We start from the raw sequence: 21,997 nt of genomic DNA, 5'->3' as shown, positions 1-21,997 counted from the left end.
ATTATAAATAAACATAAATTTAGATTTATTCAGTGACCCATTTTATGAATATGCAACTATACATAAAATATATTTTATGCAATCAAACAACATTTGTATCTGATGTCTACATTAGGATTCTTTGTAAGGTTTCATTTGAAAGAAAGATTCAAAAGCAGTTTGAACATACCAGATGAGGACAGGCTGAGATGTGCAGAGGCTTCCATCTATGAGAGAAGCTGCTGGTGTAAGATTACCCCAGGGACAGCCCAAAGAAACAGCAGCCCCGAGGTTATCTCTCTTCCCTTCAGCCTCCTAGGATCTTCAGAATGTAGAGGATCAGAGCCTTTTATTTCACAAGACTCCATGAGCTGTGTAGGTTAATGTAGCATCAGTGCCAAAGGACTTTAGGCCAGAAAGTTGTAGTTAGGAAGTTAGTGTAGTGGCCTGAGCAGACAATGATCAAGACTTGAACTTAGCAAGAGGTGATGGGACAAGAGATGAGACAGATTTGAGATGAATTTAGGAGACATAGCAAGAACAGGTGAGGGTGGGAGAAGATATTAGAGTGTGACTCCCAAGTTTCTGCCACAAGGCACTTGCGGGTAATTGTGGGGCCCATTCACCAGGTAGATGAAGGCAGGTAGAACTGAGATTAACTGGGGGCTGAGAAGGTGAACAGTGGAATCACACAGACCTGGGTTTGAGTTTGAAACAATTGAAGTGTTTCATAAAACAATGAAAAATTTTTTCATAAAAAAATCCCCTTAAAAAAAAAAAAATCCCCTTAACAGCTGGATAAAACAGACAAACCTAAATGTATATCTAGATGGTATCCTAACCATGCAGAGATTGTGCTTAAAACCATGAAGGGATAGCTTTGAAATAAGCTGGGGTTGCCTTCATCATGTTCATGGTTAAAACTGGCTCATGATGCTGGGTTTCTATGAAGGGAGACTGTAAGGGAGCAGTTAGACTTTTTCCTTTTGAAAAAGGCATACCTGCTTATATCCTATTGGCCGGAATTTTTACTCTACTATCCTCTAAGGATTTTACATGTGTGTATCTTATCTCCACAGGTGTATCGTAAGCCCCTACAATAGTCCACCCATAATTCTTTCCTATGCTCTTAGATCTCTGCAGCCCAGGTTTTACTGATGTAGGCCTGAACTTGGAAATTGGTCTGGTTCTCATCCAGTTTATTCAGATCTCAAATCCTGCCTGTTTTGCTTCTTACTTTTTATTTTGAAATAATTTTAGACTCACAGAAAAGCTGTGAAAATAGTAAAGAGGTTTTCTAGCCATCCATTACCCAGCTTTCTGTAACGTTAATATCTTTTAAAACCACAGTGTAAATATCAAAACTAAGGACTTAGTGTTGGTGTAGTACTTCTAACTACAGACTATAACCCTTGATAGACTTTAGTCAGATACCACCCCCCCCCACCAGTACCCCCAATACCCTTTTTCCATTCCAGGATCCTGCACTGTGTTTAATTGTCACGCTCCCTTTCTTTAGTCCATCATACTTCCTCAGTCTTTCCTCATCTTTTATGACCTTGACACTTTTTGAAGAGTATGGACCAGTTATTTTGTCCAATATTTCGGTTTGTCTGGTATCATCTCATGGTTGGATAGAGGTTAAGCATTTTCGGCAAGAATACCACAGAAACGATGTGTCCTTTTTAGTGGGTCATTTCCAGTGTTACATGGTATCAATATGTGTTATTACTGGTGATGTTAATCTTGATTACCTGGCGAAAGGTGAGGTCTCCGGGTTTCTTCACTGTAAAGTTATTGTTAGTCTCCTTGCAATTGACACATATCTTGGGTGGGGGGAGGTAATTTTGAGGCTCTGCAAAACATCATTTCTCCTCAGACTATCTCCCACTGATTTTTAGCATCTGTCGATGGATGTTGCCTGTGACAGTTATTACTATAATGTTCTAAAGATGAGTCTGTTTCCCTCATTTCTTCTGCATTTATTAATCAGATGTCTTCTGTAAGGAAGAGCTCTCTCTTTCCTCTGTTTGTTTATTCAACTATCTGTATAAGTAAGAACTCCTTCATATTACTTTATTCTGTGGGTTATTTATTTTATTGGTCAAATTGTTCCAGCTTTGGCCATTAAGAGTTCTTTCAAGTTGGCTGTGGTCTGTTGTTGTTCAGTCACTCCGTTGTGTCCAACTCTTTGTGACCCCGGGGACTGCAGCACACCGGGCTTCCCTGTCCTTCACTATCTCCCAGAGTTTGCTCAAATTCATGTCCATTGAGTCAGTGATGCTATCTAACCATCTCACCCTCTGCCACCTGCTTCTCTTCCTGCCCTCAATCTTTGCCAGCATCAGGGCCTTTTCCAGTGAGTTGGCTCTTCACATCAAGTGGCCAGAGTATTGGAGCTTCAGCTTCAGCATTAGTCCTTCCAATGAATATTCAGGGTTGATTCCTTTTAGGATTGACTGGTTTGATCTCCCTGCTAAGTCCTGTTTTGAAACAGGGGAAGGGGTGAAATGCTGATGTCTTTGGAGAGAGCAGAAATGATGTGTTTATTATCTTAGGAGTCTACAGGTTTTGAGGTGGAAGGTTAGTAGTGGGCAGTGAGCAAGTCTAATTCATGACAGGCCGTGGAAGCCTACACCAATGTGGAAATTGAAGAGGGTTGGGATCATGTCATGAGCCAGTTCCAAGTCCAGGGGATCATGGATATATATAGCTCCTTTTTCATGGAGAAAATAGAAAGGATTTTCTTGCTTATTTATAAGAAAAAGAACAAAAAGAAAAACTCCCTCCTCCCAAGTATGTATAGGGACCTGCTAAATCATCAAGTTAAAGAAGAGGTGAAGCTCTTCGTGGTCCAGGGCTTAATGTTCTCACAGATCCAGTCCTATTCTTTTCCTGGTTGGATCCCGAATTCTCTTGTCCAACCTGTCAGTAGGAATCCTATGATCTAACTTATCTTGGCAGAACTTCTACCTAAATTCTGTCAAGCCTCAGGCTAGAGTTAGTCCAGTGAGTTAGTTCAAAAGACAAAATGTTCCAGCTTAAAACTCAAGATTTTCCAAGCCAGTGCTTTCTCCATAAACGTCTTGTCCCCTCCTCACCCTCCACCACCAGTCACCATCATCATTGTAATGACCGTCTCATCTAATTAGTAAGTGCTTACCAGACATGGTGATATGTGCTCTGTTGAGATGAATGGGCTGTAGAAACTCAGGCTTTGACTCTCTATTCCGTCTCATTTGGGCAGCAAGTTTAGCTCAGCTGGTACTTTACACTTCCGTTGGCAGTGAGTTCTGACGCCAACAGTGTGTCTCAGGAAACCTCAGTGGATGTTTGGTATAGGACCTCCTTCAGTAGTCTCCCAAACTGTGGGAAGCTTAAAGCCATTAACACGCATTTTTGCAGACAGTGGCATTTTTGGATGTGGAGGAGGGCTCGGGTTCAGCAGAGAAGATCAATTAAAAAGGAAACTTCCTGAGTACAGTGTGATGCATTTTATCAGCAGATGGTTTTCCTTCCTCCTCTCCTCCTCCTGCCCACAGGATAGAGTTCTGGCATTCCTGAGCTGTGTGCTGCTGTCTGAGATGCTGGTTCTTCTCAGAAGTTACTGAGGGTCAATTTCTCTTCTTCCCTCTTAGAGAGCAGGAATTGAGTTTTAATTGGCAATTTACAGAGGTGGCTGGAAATGAGTCCCTCCCACTTGCATGAAGCTTAGTGAGTTCGGGGTGGTTCAGGCTGTCTGATGGGAGATGCTGGCATCATTGAGGAGCCTTGGCAGCCCCAGAAGCAGCAGAAAGAGCAGTAGCAGAGTGCAATGGCTTTTTATCCCACTCCTGAGTATGATGTGCAGTTGGCCAGAGGGTTGTTATCTAGGATGTTTCTCTTTGCCACAAGGTAAGCCCACGGTTATGTTAGAGTGAGATTTAGAATCTTGCATTGCAGGATTCTCAGCTGACAAGCCTTTCACAGGTGTCTATTTGATGTTGTGCTATATTGTATTAAGTTTAAGCCCATTTCTCTAAATTGTCCTGTAAGTTCTCATTACTTGAGCACCTCTGATTATTCTGTGTACTATCAATAGTCCTTTGTGGGAATTTTCAGTCATTCTCTCTCCAACATGTACAGTCAACTGTATTTCTTATGGTGTATGCATTTAGAGTGACTTTTATCTTTTTCAAGTTAGCAATTGCTTTGTGTTGTGTAACTGCGTGGTTTTGCTTCCCCATTTCCCCAGGGAATTTCAGAGTAGTAATTTCTGTTTCTCACAAGGAATGGCTACTTATCTATGTACTTGTAACCAAGTTCTCTATTCTCTTTGCCAACATTTGTATAAAGAAAAGGAACCTGCAACTGTAGTCTCAGTTTTAAAGGAAAGGTATAGTCTTCTCTGAGTTTGCATGAAAGAAGTGTTTATTGAGATTGCTGAGTGTACCTTATTGACGTCCATCACAATGGAAGGCTTAAATATTTGACTATCTTTTCCTTTATTCACAATAATTCAAATTCAGCTTGTGTCCTTATACAATCTTTGATTTGAAAATTTTATTCAGAGCTGTGCCAGTGCTTGCCTCAGGGATGCCTCTACTTAAAATATGATATGGCAAAGAACAGGTGGCTGCACCAGTTGTGGTCTTGTCCTGGATCTCAATGTGACTTGAATATTTATTTATTTTTATCATTGTACCATGTAAAAGGTAAAAAGGAAAATGAACTGCTGAGATTATAAAGCACGTATATCGAGAGAAGGATCCAGGGCTGGTTTTTCAAGTTTTATTGGCATTCTTTCACTTAAAGGTGAATAAGAGCATTCTTCCAAGTTTTATTATTTTCTCCCCAGAGTGTCAGGTTATGTGTGAATGGTGGTAGCAATTAAATTCCTCCTTGCTGTAAAATTTATCATGGAAATGTTAGCAAGTAGGAACTGAGGGGCTGGAGCAAGTGTTCATAGAGTTTTCAGCCTCTTTGCCTTAAAACTTTCATTATTCTTTTCCTTCTAGTTTCAATAATATTTGAAAATTTTAATGAACATTCTCTTCTGGTATGATTTTTAAAATATAGATCCTTCTTTTGACCATTGATTAAGGTTCTTATCTAAAATTAATTCTTTCTACTCTTTTGTTTGTTTTATTGTTGCCTTTAATTCCTCATTTGTGTCCTCTTCTCTAAAGAAAGAGAAACTGGTATAGAGAACAGAAAAACATAATACAATGCATAACACTTGCTCCAAAAGAGAATCATGTCTTTAGTGTTGGAGATTTGCAGAGCATTTATTTCTTTTATTTTTTTAATTGAATGGTGTTTAGAAAAAATCACTACCAATAGATAAGGCTTCTATCTCTACACACCATACACCCTTTCTTTCCTTGTTTTGGCAAATGAAATTTAATTCATACTTTAGCACTGTATAAAAATTAATTAGCTTGCTTTTGAAATATCTTGGTTGGTATTTGATGTAAAGGTTACCCTTTATACATACTCTGGCACAAAGAAGTAATAGGGAAGAAAAAATTTAACTTGTAGTGTCTGATATCTGAAGAAATCAGTAAAAACCAGTCCCTCCTTCCTTCCTCCAACAAAAAAATGTCTAGTTCCAAATTGAGAGTTGAGAAGAAGAAACTGTTGTTAATTAGAGCTTATGCTTATCTATTTATTCTATGCTTTTTTACTGTAGTTGAATTTGAAAGTCAAAGAAAAACAAAGACGAATGCTATTACAGAACAAAGATCCTGTTGGTGTCAACCTCTGCCATCACTTATAGGCAGACTGTGAAGTGTGGGAAGGAGAGTTGACTGTTCTGATTTTTCTGTAGATGTCAGAGTTGAGGGGAGGAAAAAAGAAAGAGGGCATAGTGAGAAAAGACATTTCAGCATTATCACCCATTGGTGACTAAGTGAAAAACACCCACCCACCCCCGTGGCTAGTCCCTCTTTTTTATGGTAATGGTTTTGTGTGGTCATCAATAAAATTTAAGCTTAAAAATGTTTCAAAATGAAGGGTGAGGAGGAGATAAACTAGTAGTGAAAGGATGTTGGAACAGGTGTGGAAGAATGGGGTAAAGCTTCTTACAAGAAAAGATTTTGCTTTTACTTTTTATGCAAATTTTAGAGGTTAGACTTCACTCTTACTTGTGATTCAGTTGCCAAAGCCAAAAGTCCCCAGGGCATATTATCAGGATGTGACATTTAAAAAGAACTTCGCTTTCCAGAAAGGACTGTGTGTTGCTATGGGGTTATATTACCTAACGCATACCTTTCTACCCACTGAGCCACTTTTTAAAGACACAGAGGTTAGGCAATTATGAAAGCCTTGGAAATGTTTGCTTGTTAGATTTTTCTGTGAATCCAAAAAATCTGAAGTATAGCTTTGAGGAGCCCAGTAGTCACAGAAACTAGAGGTGAGGGATGCTGAAAAGGGCTAAAGGATATCTCAAAAGCAATGCCTTTGCCAAAGAACAGTTACCACCTTTTTTTTTCTTCTTCTTCTTTTTTTTTTTTTTTAACATTTTGGAAGATGATAGGTTTTGTGTTTGAGGTACATCATTTTCCCATAAACTAGAAATGCCTGAAAAGACGTTTTTGTTCAAATACAAATAATGTATTCTTCTATACTAAAGAAGATATAATCTCCTCTAAGAATCACTTGCACAGTGACATTTAATTATTCATGTTGTTTGTCTTCATGTTGTTTTCTGCTTTAAAGCAGAAAGGGGGCAATTTAGCAATAACTACCAGATTGCAGTGGTTCAGTGGTAAAGACTCCACATGCTAATGCAGGAGCTGCAGGAGACACAGGTTCAATCCCTGGGGCCGAAAGATCCACTGGGGCCGAGAGATCCACTGGCGTAGGAAATGGCAGCCCACCCCAGTATTCTTGCCTGGAGAATCCCATGGGCAGAGGGGTCTGGTGGGCTACAGCCTATAGGGTCGCAAAGAGTCGCATGATTGAGCAACGCTGCAGCAGCAGACCACCACATAACTTCCCTATTGTGAAGGGAGTGAAAGAGATCTCTTTTCTATTTGTTTGTATTTGCATAACAAATCACTAGAAAAGACAGATAAGAAATTAACCACAGAGATTAGCTGGAGGGAGGAGAGAAATGGGTGGAGAGGGCTGGGAGGAAGAGTAAGACTTCACAAGTGTCCTACATCATAAAGTGCAAAGGTTAGGTGAGAAAATATGTCAAGTGCCCAGAATGATACTTGGCACTCAGTAGGCACTGAAGTATTTTTTGAGTGGATGAGTAATACTCTGATGCTGTTTAATATTTTTTCTCCCATTCAAGGCTCCGCCCCCAATAGGGTTATAAACTCCTTGAGGCCATCTGTGACCTCCCTGAGGTCCAGTTGTCCTACATCAAGCTGGTGGTGGTGTTCAGTTGCCCAGTCGTGTCCAACTCTTTGCAACCCCAAAGAGGGGTCTGCAGCATGCCAGGCTTCCCTGTCCTTCAGTCTCCCAGAGTTTGCTCAAATTCATGTCCACTGAGTTGGCGATGCCATCCAACCATCTCATCTTCTGTCGCCCTCTTCACCTGTCCTCAATCTTTCCCAGCATCAGGGTTATTTTCCAGTGAGTTGGCTCTTCACATCAGGTGGCCAAAGCTTTGGAGCTTCAGCATCAGTCTTTGCAATGAATATTCAGGGTTCCTTTCCTTTAGGATTGACTGGTTTGGTCTCCTCGCAGCCCAAGGGACTCTCAAGAGTCTTCTCTAGCACCACAGTTTGAAAGCATCATTCTTTGGCGCTCAGCCTTCCTTATGGTCCAGTTCTCACATGCATACATGACTACTGGAAAAACCATAGCTTTGACTAGACAGACCTTTGTCAGCAAAGTGATGTCTCTGCTTTTGAATACACTGTCTAGGTTTGTCATAACTTTTCTCCCAAGGAACAATCGTCTTTTAATCTCATGGCTGCAGTCACCATCTGCAGTGATTTTGGAGCCCAAGAAAATAAAATCTGCCACTGTATCCATTGTTTCCCCATCTATTTGCCATGAAGTGATGGGACCAGATGCCATGATCTTAGTTTTTTGAATGTTAAGTTTCAAGCCAGCTTTTTCACTCTCCTCTTTCACCTTCATCAGGAGACTATTTAGTTCCTCTTTACTTTCTGCCATCTGTGTATCTGAGGTTATTGATATTTCTCCCAGCAATCTTGATTCCAGCTTGTGCTTCATCCAGGCTGGCATTTTGCATGATGTACTCTACATATAAGTTAAATAAGCAGAAGCAGGGTGACAGTATACAGCCTTGATGTACTCCTTTCCCAATTTGGAACCAGTCCATTATTTTATGTCTGGTTCTAACTATTGCTTCTTGACCAGCATACAGGTTTCTCTGGAGGCAGGTTAGGTGGCCTGGTATTCCCATCTCTTTAACAATTTTCCAGTTTATTGTGATCCACACAGTCAAAGACTTTAGCACAGTCAGTGAAGCAGAAGTAGATGTTTTTCTGGAATTCTCTTGCTTTTTCTATGGTCCAGTGGATGTTGGCAATTTGATCTCTGGTTCTTCTGCTTTTTCTAAATCCAGCTTGTACATCTGGAAGTTCTTGGTTCACATACTGTTGAAGCCTGACTTGAAGGATTTTGAGCATTACCTCGCTAGCATATGAAATGAGGGAAACTGTGCAGTAGTTTGAACATTCTTTGGCATTGCCCTTCTTCAGGATTTTAATGAAAACTAACCTTTTCCAGTCCTGTGGCCACTGCTGAGTTTTTCAAATTTGCTGGCATATAGAGTGCAGCACTTTAACAGCATCATCTTTTAGGATTTGAATAGCTCAGCTGGAATTCCATAATCTCAACTAGCTTTGTTCATAGTAATGCTTCCTAAGGCCCACTTGACTTCACACTCCAGAATGACCACACCATCGTCATTATCTGGGTCATTAAGCCCTTTTTTTGAGTAGTTCTTCTATGTAACCTTGCCACCTCTTCTTAATCTCTTCTGCTTCTGTTACGTCATTGCTGTTTCTGTCCTTTATTGTGCCCATCTTTGCATGAAATTTTCCCTTGGTATCTCTTATTTTCTTGAAGAGATCTCTAGTCTTTCCCATTCTGTTGTTTTCTTCTATTTCTTTGCATTGTTCACTTAAGAAGGCTTTCTTATCTCTCCTTGCTGTTCTTTGGAATTCTGCATTCAGTTGGGCATTTCTTTCCTTTTCTCCTTTGCCTTTCACTTCTTTTCTCAGCTATTTGTAAGCCCTCCTCAGACAACCTCTTTGCCTTCTTGCATTTCTTTTTCTTTGGGATAGTTTTGGTCACTGCCTTCTGTACAGTGTTACAAATCTCTGTCCATAGTTCTTCAGGCACTCTATCAGATCTAATCCTTTCAATCTATTTGTCACTTCCGCTGTATAATCGTAAGGGATTTGATTTAGGTCATACCTGAGTGGCCTAGTGGTTTCCCTACTTTCTTCAATTTAAGTCTGAGTTAAATTGAATGAAAACCACAATCACAGCAAGGTAGAAGGCACATGGTAGGAGATGAGTGAATACTGCTCGGAAGACATGAACTAATTTATTGTAAATTTCTCCAGAACATGCTTTGCATTCAAATCTCTGTGTTAGGACAAAATCATCTAAGAAGGACATCATGTCACTTGCCTAGTTCCAGTTTCATCAGCCTACCCATCCCACGCAATGAAGCTTCCTTGTTTGTGGTTAGGAATGCAACACAAGGGCTTTGTTTGAATTACACCCACACACAAAACAGTTTGCTCAATTTTAAAATTAAATGGTCCTCTGACTCTTATTGATATGCTCATGATGTAATGTGCTTTAGGAAAATATTTCCTTATCTTCTTTAAGATCAAAGTGATCCTAAAAGGTAAAGCATGCTATGCTCTTTAGGAATGCTTATTAAATTACTTGCATCATTGAAAAGGTCAATAAACAGCTGTTTGACTTTTTTGGTTATCTCCAGGTACAGTGAATTTTATTTTTAAAAATGAGTTTTTAATACTTGGCTTTTTAATAGGTTACACATGTACATGGTATACAATTCAAAAGTTACAAAAGGAAATACCTGAAAAATAAATGTCTCTCCCCAGAAGCAGTCATTGATTGGTTCTAGTTTCTCAAGAATTCTTCCAGAAATATTCTTTACATTAATCAACAGAAGTATGTTTCCCCCATGTTCAGCAGCATTACTGTATGCATAGTTTTGTGTCTTAATTTTGTCCTTTTACCATGCATTTTGGAGATATTTCCAAGTCAACATGTATAGAACTACTCAGTTCTTTTAATGGCTACATGCATATTCCATTGTTTGGAGGTGCCACACTGACTTAACTGGTCTGCTGTTGATGAGCATTTATGTTGTGTTTCAGTCTTTTGATGAGTATGTTAATTAAAAATTATCTTGCTGAATGTTACCAAATTGCTCTTTATTCAGACTCTGAATGTTGGTGGGCTGTATTTTGGTCATCTTTTTCATTGTTCTCTTTCCTCATGTCATCTCTAAATTGCATATTTTGGAAGACTATTATAAAACAAAGATTTATCTCTGAAACCTCCAGACATATGTTCTGCATCCAAATGAAAGGGCTGTGTTTTTCAGGACTTATTGGTTTGTTTGTTTCACAAGCATCCTGTTCTTAATGTGTTATAACTGTGATGAAATCTATGCACCCTCCCCACACACACTTCCACCGCTGAAAGGGAAGGTTGCTCAGTCCTGTCCAACTCTTTGTGACCTCATGGACTATACAGTCCATGGCATTCTCCAGGCCAGAATACTAGAGTGGGTAGCCTTCCCCTTCCCAGGGGAATCTTCACTACCCAGGGATTGAATCCAGGTCTCCTGCACTGCAGGTGGGTTCTTTACCAGCTGAGCCTCAAGGGAAACTCCCACCCCTAATCCAAGGCAAACAGTCAACCTCTGCAGTCTACTCTGGAGAAGCATCTTCCCAAGTTGAGTGTCCTGTCTTGGCACTGCAGGTCTTGGGCACTTTATCTTTACTGTAAGAATTATTTCTTTATAGTTTATTCTTTATTAGAGAAATACTTCATTTGGTCCCCCCACCAGAATGTAAGCCTAAGAGCAGAGAACATATCTTAGTTATTCAATCTTTTCAATGTTGTTAGTTTCAACACTTCAGTCCTCACCTGTCATGCCCCTTGGTCCCCACCCACCACATCGAGCCTCTCACTGGTCCCTCCAGAGGACAACAGGTGTAACGTTCAGTCCTTTCAGCTGTCCTCCCACCCTCTTTCATATGACCACCACCACCTTACCTCCTCCTTCCTCATCCCAGGGGATCTGCCTTCTCTTCCACATGAAGTCATGCCTTTCATGTACTTCATGCCCTTCATGTGCTCTGGAATGCTGTCCTTTCCTATTTCCTCATATGAGTCTTAAGGAGCGGCAGCCTCTCTTCAGCTGCACATGCATCCATTCCCTGTCGCATATAGACTTGCTCCTACTTCTCATCATTTAAAATAAAACAGCAAGAACAAATCCTTTTCACTCCCCAGCCCCCTCTAGCCTTCTAGCTGTTCTGTTCAGTTGCGTCTGACCCTTTGTAACTCATGGACTGTAGCCTGCCAGGGTCCTCTATCCATGGGATTCTCCAGGCAAGAATCCTGGAGTGAGTAGCCATTCCCTTCTCCAGGGGATCTTCCCAACCATGGATTGAACCCATGTCTCTTGCAGTGACCCCGAGCCACTAAGGAAACCCCAGTCTTCTAGCTACGACCCTCTTTATTTCCTTTAGAGCCAAGTTCTTGAAAGAATTATCTCCCCTTGCTATCTCCATTTTCTCTCCACTCACCTGTTCAGTTCAGTTCAGTCACTCAGTCGTGTCTGACTCTGTGACCCCATGAATTGCAGCATGCCAGGGCTCCCTGTCCATCACCAACTCCCGGAGTTTACTCAAACTCATGTCCATCAAGTCGGTGATGCCATCCAACCAGCTCATCCTCTGTCGGCCCCTTCTCCTCCTGCCCCTAGTCCCTCCCAGCATCAGGGTCTTTTCCAATGAGTCAACTCTTCGCATGAGGTGGCCTAAGTATTGGAGTTTCAGCTTCAGCATTAGTCCTTCCAGTGAACACCCAGGACTGATCTCCTTTAGGATGGACTGGTTGGATCTCCTTGCAGTCCAAGGGACTCTCAAGAGTCTTCTCCAACACCATAGTTCAAGAGCACCAATTCTTCAGCACTCAGCTTTCTTCACAGTCCAACTCTCACATCCATACATGACCACTGGAAAAACCATACCCTTGACTAGACGGACCTTTGTTGGCAAAGTAAATGTCTCTGCTTTTTAATATGCTATCCAGGTTGGTCATAACTTTCCTTCCAAGGAGTAAGCGTCTTGTAATGTCATGGCTGCAATCACCATCTGCACTGATTTTGGAGCCCCAAAAAATAAAGTCAGCCACTGTTACCACTGTCTCCCCATCTATTTCCCATGAAGTGATGGGACCAGATGCCATGATCTTAGTTTTCTGAATGTTGAGCTTTAAGCCAACTTTTTCACTCTCCTGTTTCACTTTCATCAAGAGGCTTTTTAGTTCCTCTTCACTTTCTGCCATAAGGGTGGTGTCATCTGCATATCTGAGGTTATTGATATCTCTCCCGGCAATCTTGATTCCAGCTTGTGCTTCTTCCAGCCCAGCGTTTCTCATGATGTACTCTGCATATAAGTTAAATAAGCAGGGTGACAACATACAGCCTTGACGTGCTCCTTTTCCTATTTGGAACCAGTCTGCTGTTCCATGTCCAGTTCTAACTGTTGCTTCCTGACCTGCATACAGGTTTCTCAAGAGGCAGGTCAGGTGGTCTGGTATGCCCATCTCTTTCAGAATTTTCCACAGTTGATTGTGATCCACACAGTCAAAGGCTTTGGCATAGTCAATAGAGCAGAAATAGATGTTTTTCTGGAACTCCCTTGCTTTTTTGATGATCCAGCAGATGTTGGCAATTTGATCTGTGGTTCCTCTGCCTTTTTTAAAACCACCTTGAACATCTGGAAGTTCACGGGGCTTCCCTGGTGGCTCAGAGCGTAAAGCATCTGCCTGCAATGCAGGAGACCCGGGTTTGATCCTTGGGTCAGGAAGATCTGCTGCAGAAGGAAATGGCAACCCACTCCGGTACACTTGCCTGGAAAATCCCATGGATGAAGAAGCCTGATAGGCTACAGTCCATGGTGTCACAAAGAGTCGGACACAACTGAGCAACTTCACTTTCACTCACCTCTTACCTGATCCTGATCAGGCCTCTTCCCTGTCATTCCATCGCAGAGACTTATCAGCCATCAAATCAAGTGCAGGTGCAGGTGCGGCATCAGACTAACCTCTCTGTAGCAGCTGGAATGGTTGGCAGTTCCTTGTCCTTGTTTTCTCCCCACCCTCTCCCTGGAGGATTCTGTGAAACTCCCATGCCCTCCTGGTTTTCCTCCTGCTCCTCTGGAAGCCTTTTGATAGCCCCCTCCAGCCCCCTTCCACTCCAAAATTGGGACAGTTCTCGGAGGCTTGTCTTTAAAGGACTTCCTTTCAGTCTCCTAGGCGCTCTGCCCAAGCAGCTTATCTTTTCTCAAAGGCCATGTGTTTCGTGACTCCTCAATTTCTACCTTTAGCCCAGACACCAGTCCTGTAGCTGCCACTGCCTCGTGTCCCCCACTGCAACCCCCCAGGCACCTCACATTGCACACCCCACTGTGTCTCCCTCCTTCCTCACTCTGCTCTCACCCCTCATCTCACAGTTCTTTATATAAGTGAGTAATATTACCATTCTAGCTCAGGCTGCAAACATAAAGGCCATCCTTCCTCCTGGACTACAGTCTCCTGTGCCAGCCACATCCAAGTACTCACTAGGCTGGGCGTTAGATCTGTTGTCTGTTTAAGTTCACCACTCCCGCCTTAGTGCTGGGTCTTTGTTTAATCTCTTACCTTGGCCAGTCCAGCAGCCTCCAGTCTTTTCTCTCTCTCAGATTTGTTTTCGTTATTGGCAGTATCTTCCTGAAACTCAAATTTGAACATGGCCCTCCTTGGCCCAGTGGCCTCCAATTCCATAGGATACTGTCTGTCGCCTTCAGTGAGGCTGGTTAAGATCTGGATCCTCCTACCTCTTCATCTTCATCTGCTGCCTTCCCCTCACTCATCGTCTCATCTACACTTATGTAAGCTGTTTGTACCACGTTCTTCTGTATTTTCATGCATCTATGCTGTTTCTTCTACCTGGATGTGCTTCCCTTCCGTTTCCCATCCCCTTCCATCTGGAGAAATCTTTCATGGCTTAGTTAAATGTGAAACCCCAGTGACTCCCTCTTTTGAGTTTACCAAGCCCCTTATACACATCTCTACTATGGACCCCATCTCAGTGTATTACAGTGGTCTGCTTGGCCATCTCTTCTACCACTGTGAACTATTTGGGTCTAATGATACTTTGTACCCCGAGTGCCAGCATAATGACTGCCATGTAGAAAGTGTCTATGGATGCCCCTTGAATAAAAGGGAAGGAAATTAAAGAGACGTCTGGACAGCTTACAGTGAAAACAGCAGCCCCCAACCTTTTTGGCACCAGGGACCAGTTTTGTGGAAGACAGTTTTTCCCCAAATAACTGGGGCTAGGGGATGGTTTCAGGATGATTCCAGCATATTACGTTTATTGTGTGCTTTATTTCTGTGACTATTCCATTGTGATATATAGTGAAATAATTACACAGCTCACCATAATGCAGAATCAGACTGTAATGCAAGCAGAGGGGAGCCACTGTAAACACGGGTGAAGCTTTGCTTGTTCACACACCGCTCACCACTTGCCATGTGACCTGGCTCCTAACAGGTCACGGACCAGTAACCAGTCCATGGCTCGGGGGTTTGGGACCCCCAATTTAAGAGAGCCTTACTGTTGTCTTTAAAAGCACAAAGAGAAATTTTTTTTTTTCACTTAATCTTTGATGAGACCGCTCCATTGATCACTGTCCTCTACACAGCCTCCTTTCCTGCTTCAGAGTCTGATTCAGAACTTTCAGCAAGGTGTCTGCTCCTTCCTGAAGGAGGTGTACCAGCTGATATTAAGCCTGGGCAGCTCCATGCTACTTCAGGGCACCCCCAAAGTACACAATAAATGTAATGTACACAATAAATGTAAACTGAAATTTCTAGATTTCAGTCTAGAAATCCCTGAAGTCAATGATAAACATTATCTCACTTTTTTTGCCAAAAATAAAGTTCAGCCACTGTCTGACTCAGAACTTGTACAATAGTGTAATCCTCCCTACCAAATTCAACCTTCAGCCTTGCAGTCTGAAGAACACCCACTTTTTCCCTTCAGCTTTGTCAGTTCTGTGTGTATTTAGGGTATCTTAAAGATACCCCTTTAAGATCCTGGTTTCCGTTTCTTTGGATAAATACCCAGTCGTGGGCTTGCTGGATCCTATCATAGCTCTATTTTAAATTTTTTTAAGGAAACGCCATACCGTTTTCCATAGTGGCTACACCAGTTTGCACTCTCCACAGTGCACAAGGGTTTATGCAGGAATTAAAGCTTTAAGTTTGCCCTATTTGTGTGTAACTGAAATCATGTCAAAATGAAAAGGAAAATGAAAATAATAATAAAGCAGGAAAAAAAAACAATGGTTAGTAAGAGAAATGAACAGTAAGATCTGTTTTCCAGTATTTACCCGACTGTGTTCGATCTCTGCGATACAGCAGTCTCTGCTTCCACGTCCATAAATCTCGCTGGTGAAGAGATCAGCGGAGACTGCTCCTAACGCAGGGGTCCCCGTGCTGTGTCTCCCCAGACGCACTGAACCTGCAGGCCGGCCCCACTCTTGGCACTCGACCAAACTTGGGGAGAACCAACCCGATGCCAGCATGATGCAGATATCTCAGGGCGCGATTGGCACGCCTTGGCCCCAGAGCTACCATTCCAGGTAAGTGAGCACAGCTGAGACCCGGGGGCTGGGGGTGGGGGTTGCTTTCAAATGCCCTATTCCCAGAAAGGATTGTTTTCTTTCACTCACCCCAAGTATTAAGTCTCTCTACCCACTATCCGCATCCTCTTAAAAGCCCTGACGCGCATATGAGTCATCACCTCCTGGGCTAGACTGGCGTGGAGGGAGGCCAGGGTTATTTTGAACACTGACTAGCCATTTGAGATATTTATGGGGTTTATTGATCCTCAGTCAGACATTTCTCAATTACACACTATAGCAGAAAAACTGATGGCTCCTTCCCTTGATGCTTCACATCCTTTCTTTTAGTGAAATATGTATCTTTCTTATCTGAATGGTTTTATTCAGTATTTGAACTTCCCACTTGGTTTTCCTCTCTCTGTTAAAGCCAGTTATCCAACTTAGTTCCAGTCAAAGCAGTTAACATACTGAGGACTGTTCATTGTGTACATCATCTCATGCGGTCCTTCGTATGCACCCTTGAAACAGACACAGTCTTCCTGACTCCATTTGATAGGACAGGACATTGAAGCTGGAGAGATGGGTTTGTCCAGGCTCAAACATCTGCTCAGTACCTGAGTCATGAATCAAATCCAAGCCAGGTTTCACAAAGCCATTGCCCGTAACCTCTCATACTTCCTCTATACTAGCTATATGAGTCATCTTTCCTCTTATCACTCCAACAGTCAAGGTCCAGTCAGGAAAAAGCAGAGCCATCACGAGTGATGCAGGAGAAGGGATTTATTACAGTAATCAGACCAGACACAATTGAAGGGGACTGAGGAGAAGGGAGCCAAGCTCGACCCACCCCCCCACACCCCCAGACATATTAAAGAATGAAGTCAGGACACCCCTGCATTTACTACAGACTTGGAGCCATGCAAATTGGAGTCCATCTCCTGACGCCAGGGAGGCAGGCCCAGTCGCTTACCACCTTTTGGAAGTACTTGGACATAGGTTATAGTAGGGAGGCAGGAGGGCTTCCCAGGTGGTGCCAGTGATAAAGAATCCGCCTGCCAATGCAGGAGACACAGGACACGTGGATTCAGTTCCTGGGTTGGGAAGATGCCCTGCAGAAGGAAATGGCAACCCACTCCAGTATTCTTGCCTGGGTAATTCTATGGACAGGGAGTTTGGCAGGCTGCAGTCCGTGGGGTCATAAAGAGTCAGACACAGCTGAGTGGCCAGGTACAAAGTGCTGGTCAGTCTCAGGGAGGGGAGGATGTTGCTGGAAGGATCACTTAACAAACAGATGGTGGCCACGCATTTGGCGAGGCCAAGACTCAGAACCCCCACGACCCACGTCTGCTCAGATCAAGGGCCAGATAAATCCTGGAGCTCGGACTGGTGGACATGGCCTGTCAGGATACTTTTTGGTTGCCCTCCTTGTTACAGACACTGCTTTCCCTTGCCCACAGCCCTCTCCGTAACCCTGAAAAAATTTCACCACCTGAGCCGTGCAGGCACAGTGCTTTGGCTCTGTGGGCATGGCCGTGTTACAGGCTTTTAGAAGGTTAGATGCAGGGGCCCAACAGTGTGAAGGGACACCAGATGGTGAGGTACTTGGGCTTATAAATCAGACCTCGGTTTCAATCTCAATTTCATTACCTACTGCATAAGCTTGAGCAAAGCACTTAACCTCTTTGATCTTGGTTTCTTTGTCTGTAAAATGAAATTAATAATATATATCTCATTGGATCATAGTGAGAATTAAACAAAGTAACATATATAAGACACTTAGCGTAGTTCCTCGAACATAGTGAGCACTCAGTAATTATGAAAAGTAATTATAATAATTAAGACTGAAAACTTGTCAGAGACACAGTGAAACATAATAATGAACTAGGTTAATGGCATGAACCAGTACACATTTATAAAATGCAGGAGTGTATTAACAAGGTACCCCTCCTAACCACTAACCTTTGTTGATGTTCAGTTGCTAAGTTGTGTCCCACTGTTTGTGACTGCATGTCAGACCCCATATCAGAGTCTGCCAAGCTCCTCTGTCCATGTAATTCTCCAGGCAAGCATTCTGGAGTGAGTAGCCATTCCCTTCTCCAAGGGATCTTCCCAACCCAGGGATCAAACCCAGGTTATTAAACCCATTATTTACCACTGAGCCAGCAGGGAAGCCCATTAACCTTAGGAGGCCCTTAAATCTGAAGTCATACTGTGACCTAAATACACACTGGGCTGAAGGCAGAAATAAGACAACTGCGATTGGTGCCTAGAATCACTGTCCACAGTAACTATGGTGAGCTCCCAGAGGCCCCAGGAGAGTGGCAGTGTTGACATCAGAAGTGCAATATTCTACAGGCTCTGCTTTTCCACCTGCTGTTTCTTCCTCATCCCAACCTCCAGGGGGGTTTAGGCAGGTAGAGCTTGCACTGTACCTGCCACTCTGCCCTCTAACGCAAGCTTCAGAGCAGCCTCCCCTGACACAATGACTATCAACACAAAAGATCTGGGTGGGGTACAGGAGGAGAAAGGAAAGCTTGGGTTACCCCCAAAATGACACATACATTTGGATTTTCTTCTACCCCAGCTCAAAGCATCCTGTGGTCTGTTCATTCCATGCCTCAGGTTGGCAGCTCTGAGTTCTGCTTATAGGGGTTGCCCTTTGGCAGCTGTAGGTGGAGAAGCTCTCCTGGTACATTTCTGAGGGGCACAGGGGCATCTAGTGGTCTGGTGGGCAGCATCCCTGGGACAGCCTTCACACAGCCTCAGTCCTAAATGTGTGGATCTGTTTCTCATTAAGAAGCAGGAAAAGGAGAGGGAGCTCAAGGGATGGGGAGGGGCAGGGCTGAGGAGAGAGGGAGAGAGACGTTCAAAGAGACAGAAGATACGTAATTTTCACTGCCTGCAAACTGGCTCAGATCTGGAATTTCACTGAAACTGTGTTTCAGCTGCTTTCTCTCAGATCCTTGTCACTGTCTTTCTGCTGTCCTACAGAAATCTCACGATGGTCCTAAAGTATTAGAACTTCTAAAGCACATAGTACTTTAGAAGAAACCTCCAAAAAATCCTGTAGTCTAGTCCCCTCCCGAGAGGCTGAAATAACACCATCAGAATACTTAGGAACCAGTACATGCTCATTGATTCATTCCTTTAATAAATATTTATGGAATACCTACTGTGTCTCAGATAATTTTTAGTTATTGAGAGTAGAAGACTGAGCAAGACATCAAAAAGTAGTATTTATTGTTTCCCCAGGTGTGTTCCATAGAATAACAATCCATTAGATGCTCCTTGGGGAAAACTTTCTAGGGTCATATAAGTTTAGAAATCACTGCTTGGGACTTCCCTGGTGGTCCAGGGGTGAAGACTTCGCCTGCCAGCATGGGAGTGCAGGTTTAACCTCTGGTCAGAGAACTAATATCCCACATGCCTTGTGGCCAAAAAATCAAACTACAAAACAGAAACAATATTGTAAGAAATTCAATAAAGACTTTAAAAGTGGTCCACGTTTTTAAAAAAAAATTTTTAAAGGCACTGCTTAGTTTTTTGCCTTGAAGAATATCACATGAACAAATTTATTAAGGACTCAGAAGTCTTTAATTACAATTATTTGCCTTATCTAGCCCAGTATTTTCCAGACATATTTCATCATCTGAGGAATTATTAATGTTCTGGGAGTACACTTTAGGAAATGTTTTCATATAATTGTTTTGTGCTCTTTGTTGTGTTTTAAGTATTTAGAAAATACTTCTAAGAAGAAGTGATGTAATGTCAAGTAAGTGCTGTGAAAGATAATAAAGCAGAGTAGCAAGAAATAAGGAGAGAAGAGGTACTTTTAAGATAGTGAGTGGCAAGAAGTCTTCTCTGATGCAGTCATGAATAAAGGAAGGGAGTGAGCCAGGTGAAGAGCATTCCTTACGGTGGAAACAGTGAGTACAAAGGCCATGAGACCCTGATGTGGGAACATGCTTCATGGGTTTGAGATGCCATCAGCGGCCATCATGCCACAGTGCAGTGGGCAAGGGGGAGAGCGATGGAAAACGAGGGTAGAGAAGTCATCAGACCACAGTGAGAACTCTGACATGCTCGACGCACTCATCTTGAGAGTAAGGATGTCTCTCTGTGGGCTGGAACTGCTGCGGGATTGAAGACCTGCGTGTCAGGTTCTTATCGGCCATCTGTAAGAGTGCAGTCTTGGAAGCAGGAATGGCAGGGGTAATCAGAATGACTGCTTCCAGAATGTGTTCCTAGAGGGTGATGTCAGGGCATCCATAGCATAGCATTGGTCACTTAGTCCCCAGTCAGCTCGGAAATGAGAATTTGGGGAGACAGAGCTACTCCCTGAGTAGCAGTGAAGAGTAAGAATGGTCCTCACGGGATGCATTCCCTCTGAGGATTGGTGGGTTAAGTGTCCTTTGGCTGCAAGACGGAACCCACTCTACCCTGGCTCTGCTGGCTCGAGATACGTTTACCAGTGAGTTGATATTTCTAGATCCATCTGTATTTTGCGATGGCATTTCCTCCCATTCAGTAGTGTTTCAGTTAACCCATCAGTTTATTCACTTTGATTTTTTTTTCCACATGTTCCTAAATTAGATCTGGATTATCCTTTTAGTGAAAGACTGCTAAAATTCTTAGCAGCAGGGAGGAGGATTAAGTAGTGTCTACCACCTGCATGGAATTGGTGAGCAAAAACAGCCCTTGTGGGATCAACTGCTTCCATGTCCCCTCGAAGTATTAACTCTGAGTCTTCTGTTAGAGGAGATAAACGGGAGCACAAGTGGGTCATAGGGGATTATCCTCAGTCACGTCATGTGCATTTCCAGCACATCCTCTTCATTTGGGGGTGGGGGGGGTAAATGCTGGCAGTGACATGTGCCATGACATGGAGTGCCAGGACTGGCTTCCCTAATCAACCCTTCCTTCCTCCTTGAATTTATACCTGCCCCTGCCAAAGCAAGATGTTCCATTCAGTAAGTTTACTTGCCCTGATAGAGAAATATTATTCTGGGGGGGGATTGCTGAAAATGTAGTCTTCTTTTCCTTGAATTCTGCTCCAGTTTTGACTCAGAATATGATCCTTCTAGTCTCTTCCCGTATACTCTGGAGACAGTCCAGCAAAGCATTATCACCTACTCAGCCATACACCATATTTACTTACACGAGATCTAGAAATATAATAATAGGCTCCATGGATTTTAATAGTGTTTAAATGCCTATTCATTTAAAAATGAAAAGCCTCAGGCAAGAACTCTTCTTTTTTTTTTATTCTTTTTGTGACCCTGTGGACTCTAGCCCACCACGCTTCTCTGTCCATGGAATTTTCCAGGCAAGAATCCTGGAGTGGGTTGCCATTTCCTCCTCCAGGGAATCTTCCTGACCCAAGGATCGAACCTGTGTCTCCTGCATTGCAGGCAGATTCTTTACCGCTGATCCATCAGGGAAGCCCTCTTTAGAGAATAGTGAATCACAAATGTTTGAACTAATGAGACTGCTGTTTGATTTTTGAGCTACTTATTCCTTCCTATATCTCTGTTCTCTCTGGCCCACCATGCTAGGTGAAGTATATTTGGGGGTTATAATTAAAGTTAGCTATGAGTAATTGTTTTATGGCAACTCTTTGGAGGAGCTAGTGAAGGAGAAAGTCTTCTGTCCAGTGTATGAGGCTTTGCCCAGACTCTGGGAAGTCCTCCATGGGTGATGGTCTCCCAGCACCTGACAGCCTCCCGTGATTAAGACTTCTTATCCAGCCTGCCTCTCCTCCTCTCTCATCCACTTTTTCTAGCTCTCAATTTCTCTCAGTATTTCTCATTCAGTCTTGTGTTTGGCTTTCTTACCACAAACAAATTGTCTCTTGTACAGTGGAAATTCCAGGAAGATTGCCAGGGAGTAGCCCTTCAACTCCATAAAAAGGAAAGATATTAACTAAAACCATGGACATGTGCACAGCCCCCCTCACCCATCCGCGTGCCTGGTCTCTTACTAAGCGTTCCCCTTCTTCCCACAGACGCCCCAAGAGATACAAAATGTCAGTCTCTGTCCCTCTAACTCATCTTGCCCTCCGCTTTCCTCGCCCACCTCTCTCATTTTTGGGGCACGTGCAGAATGTCACTTCCAGCACAGAGCACAGTGCATCATCGTGTTGCCTGAGCCCTCAG

The 21,997-nt window shown here is 43.0% G+C and overlaps 1 protein-coding gene across 5 annotated transcripts in view; it reads left to right on the top strand.

Annotated features, from left to right (window-relative positions):
* The window catches only part of SHROOM3 (shroom family member 3), a 318,796-nt gene that overhangs the window by 262,863 nt on the left and 33,936 nt on the right, over nt 1–21,997 (top strand). For all 5 annotated transcript variants that reach the window (XM_043906411.1, XM_043906413.1, XM_043906412.1 and 2 more), the window contains one exon: nt 15,729–15,860. In XM_043906411.1, coding sequence (XP_043762346.1) covers nt 15,729–15,860 — 132 coding nt within the window. The remainder of the gene's footprint in view (nt 1–15,728; nt 15,861–21,997) is intronic.

This window comes from Cervus elaphus, chromosome 6 (genome assembly GCF_910594005.1).
Source record: "Cervus elaphus chromosome 6, mCerEla1.1, whole genome shotgun sequence".
Classification (NCBI taxonomy): Eukaryota; Metazoa; Chordata; class Mammalia; order Artiodactyla; family Cervidae; genus Cervus; species Cervus elaphus.
The sequence above is the reverse complement of the archived record's forward strand: the minus strand, read 5'-3'. Positions and strand labels throughout refer to the sequence as shown.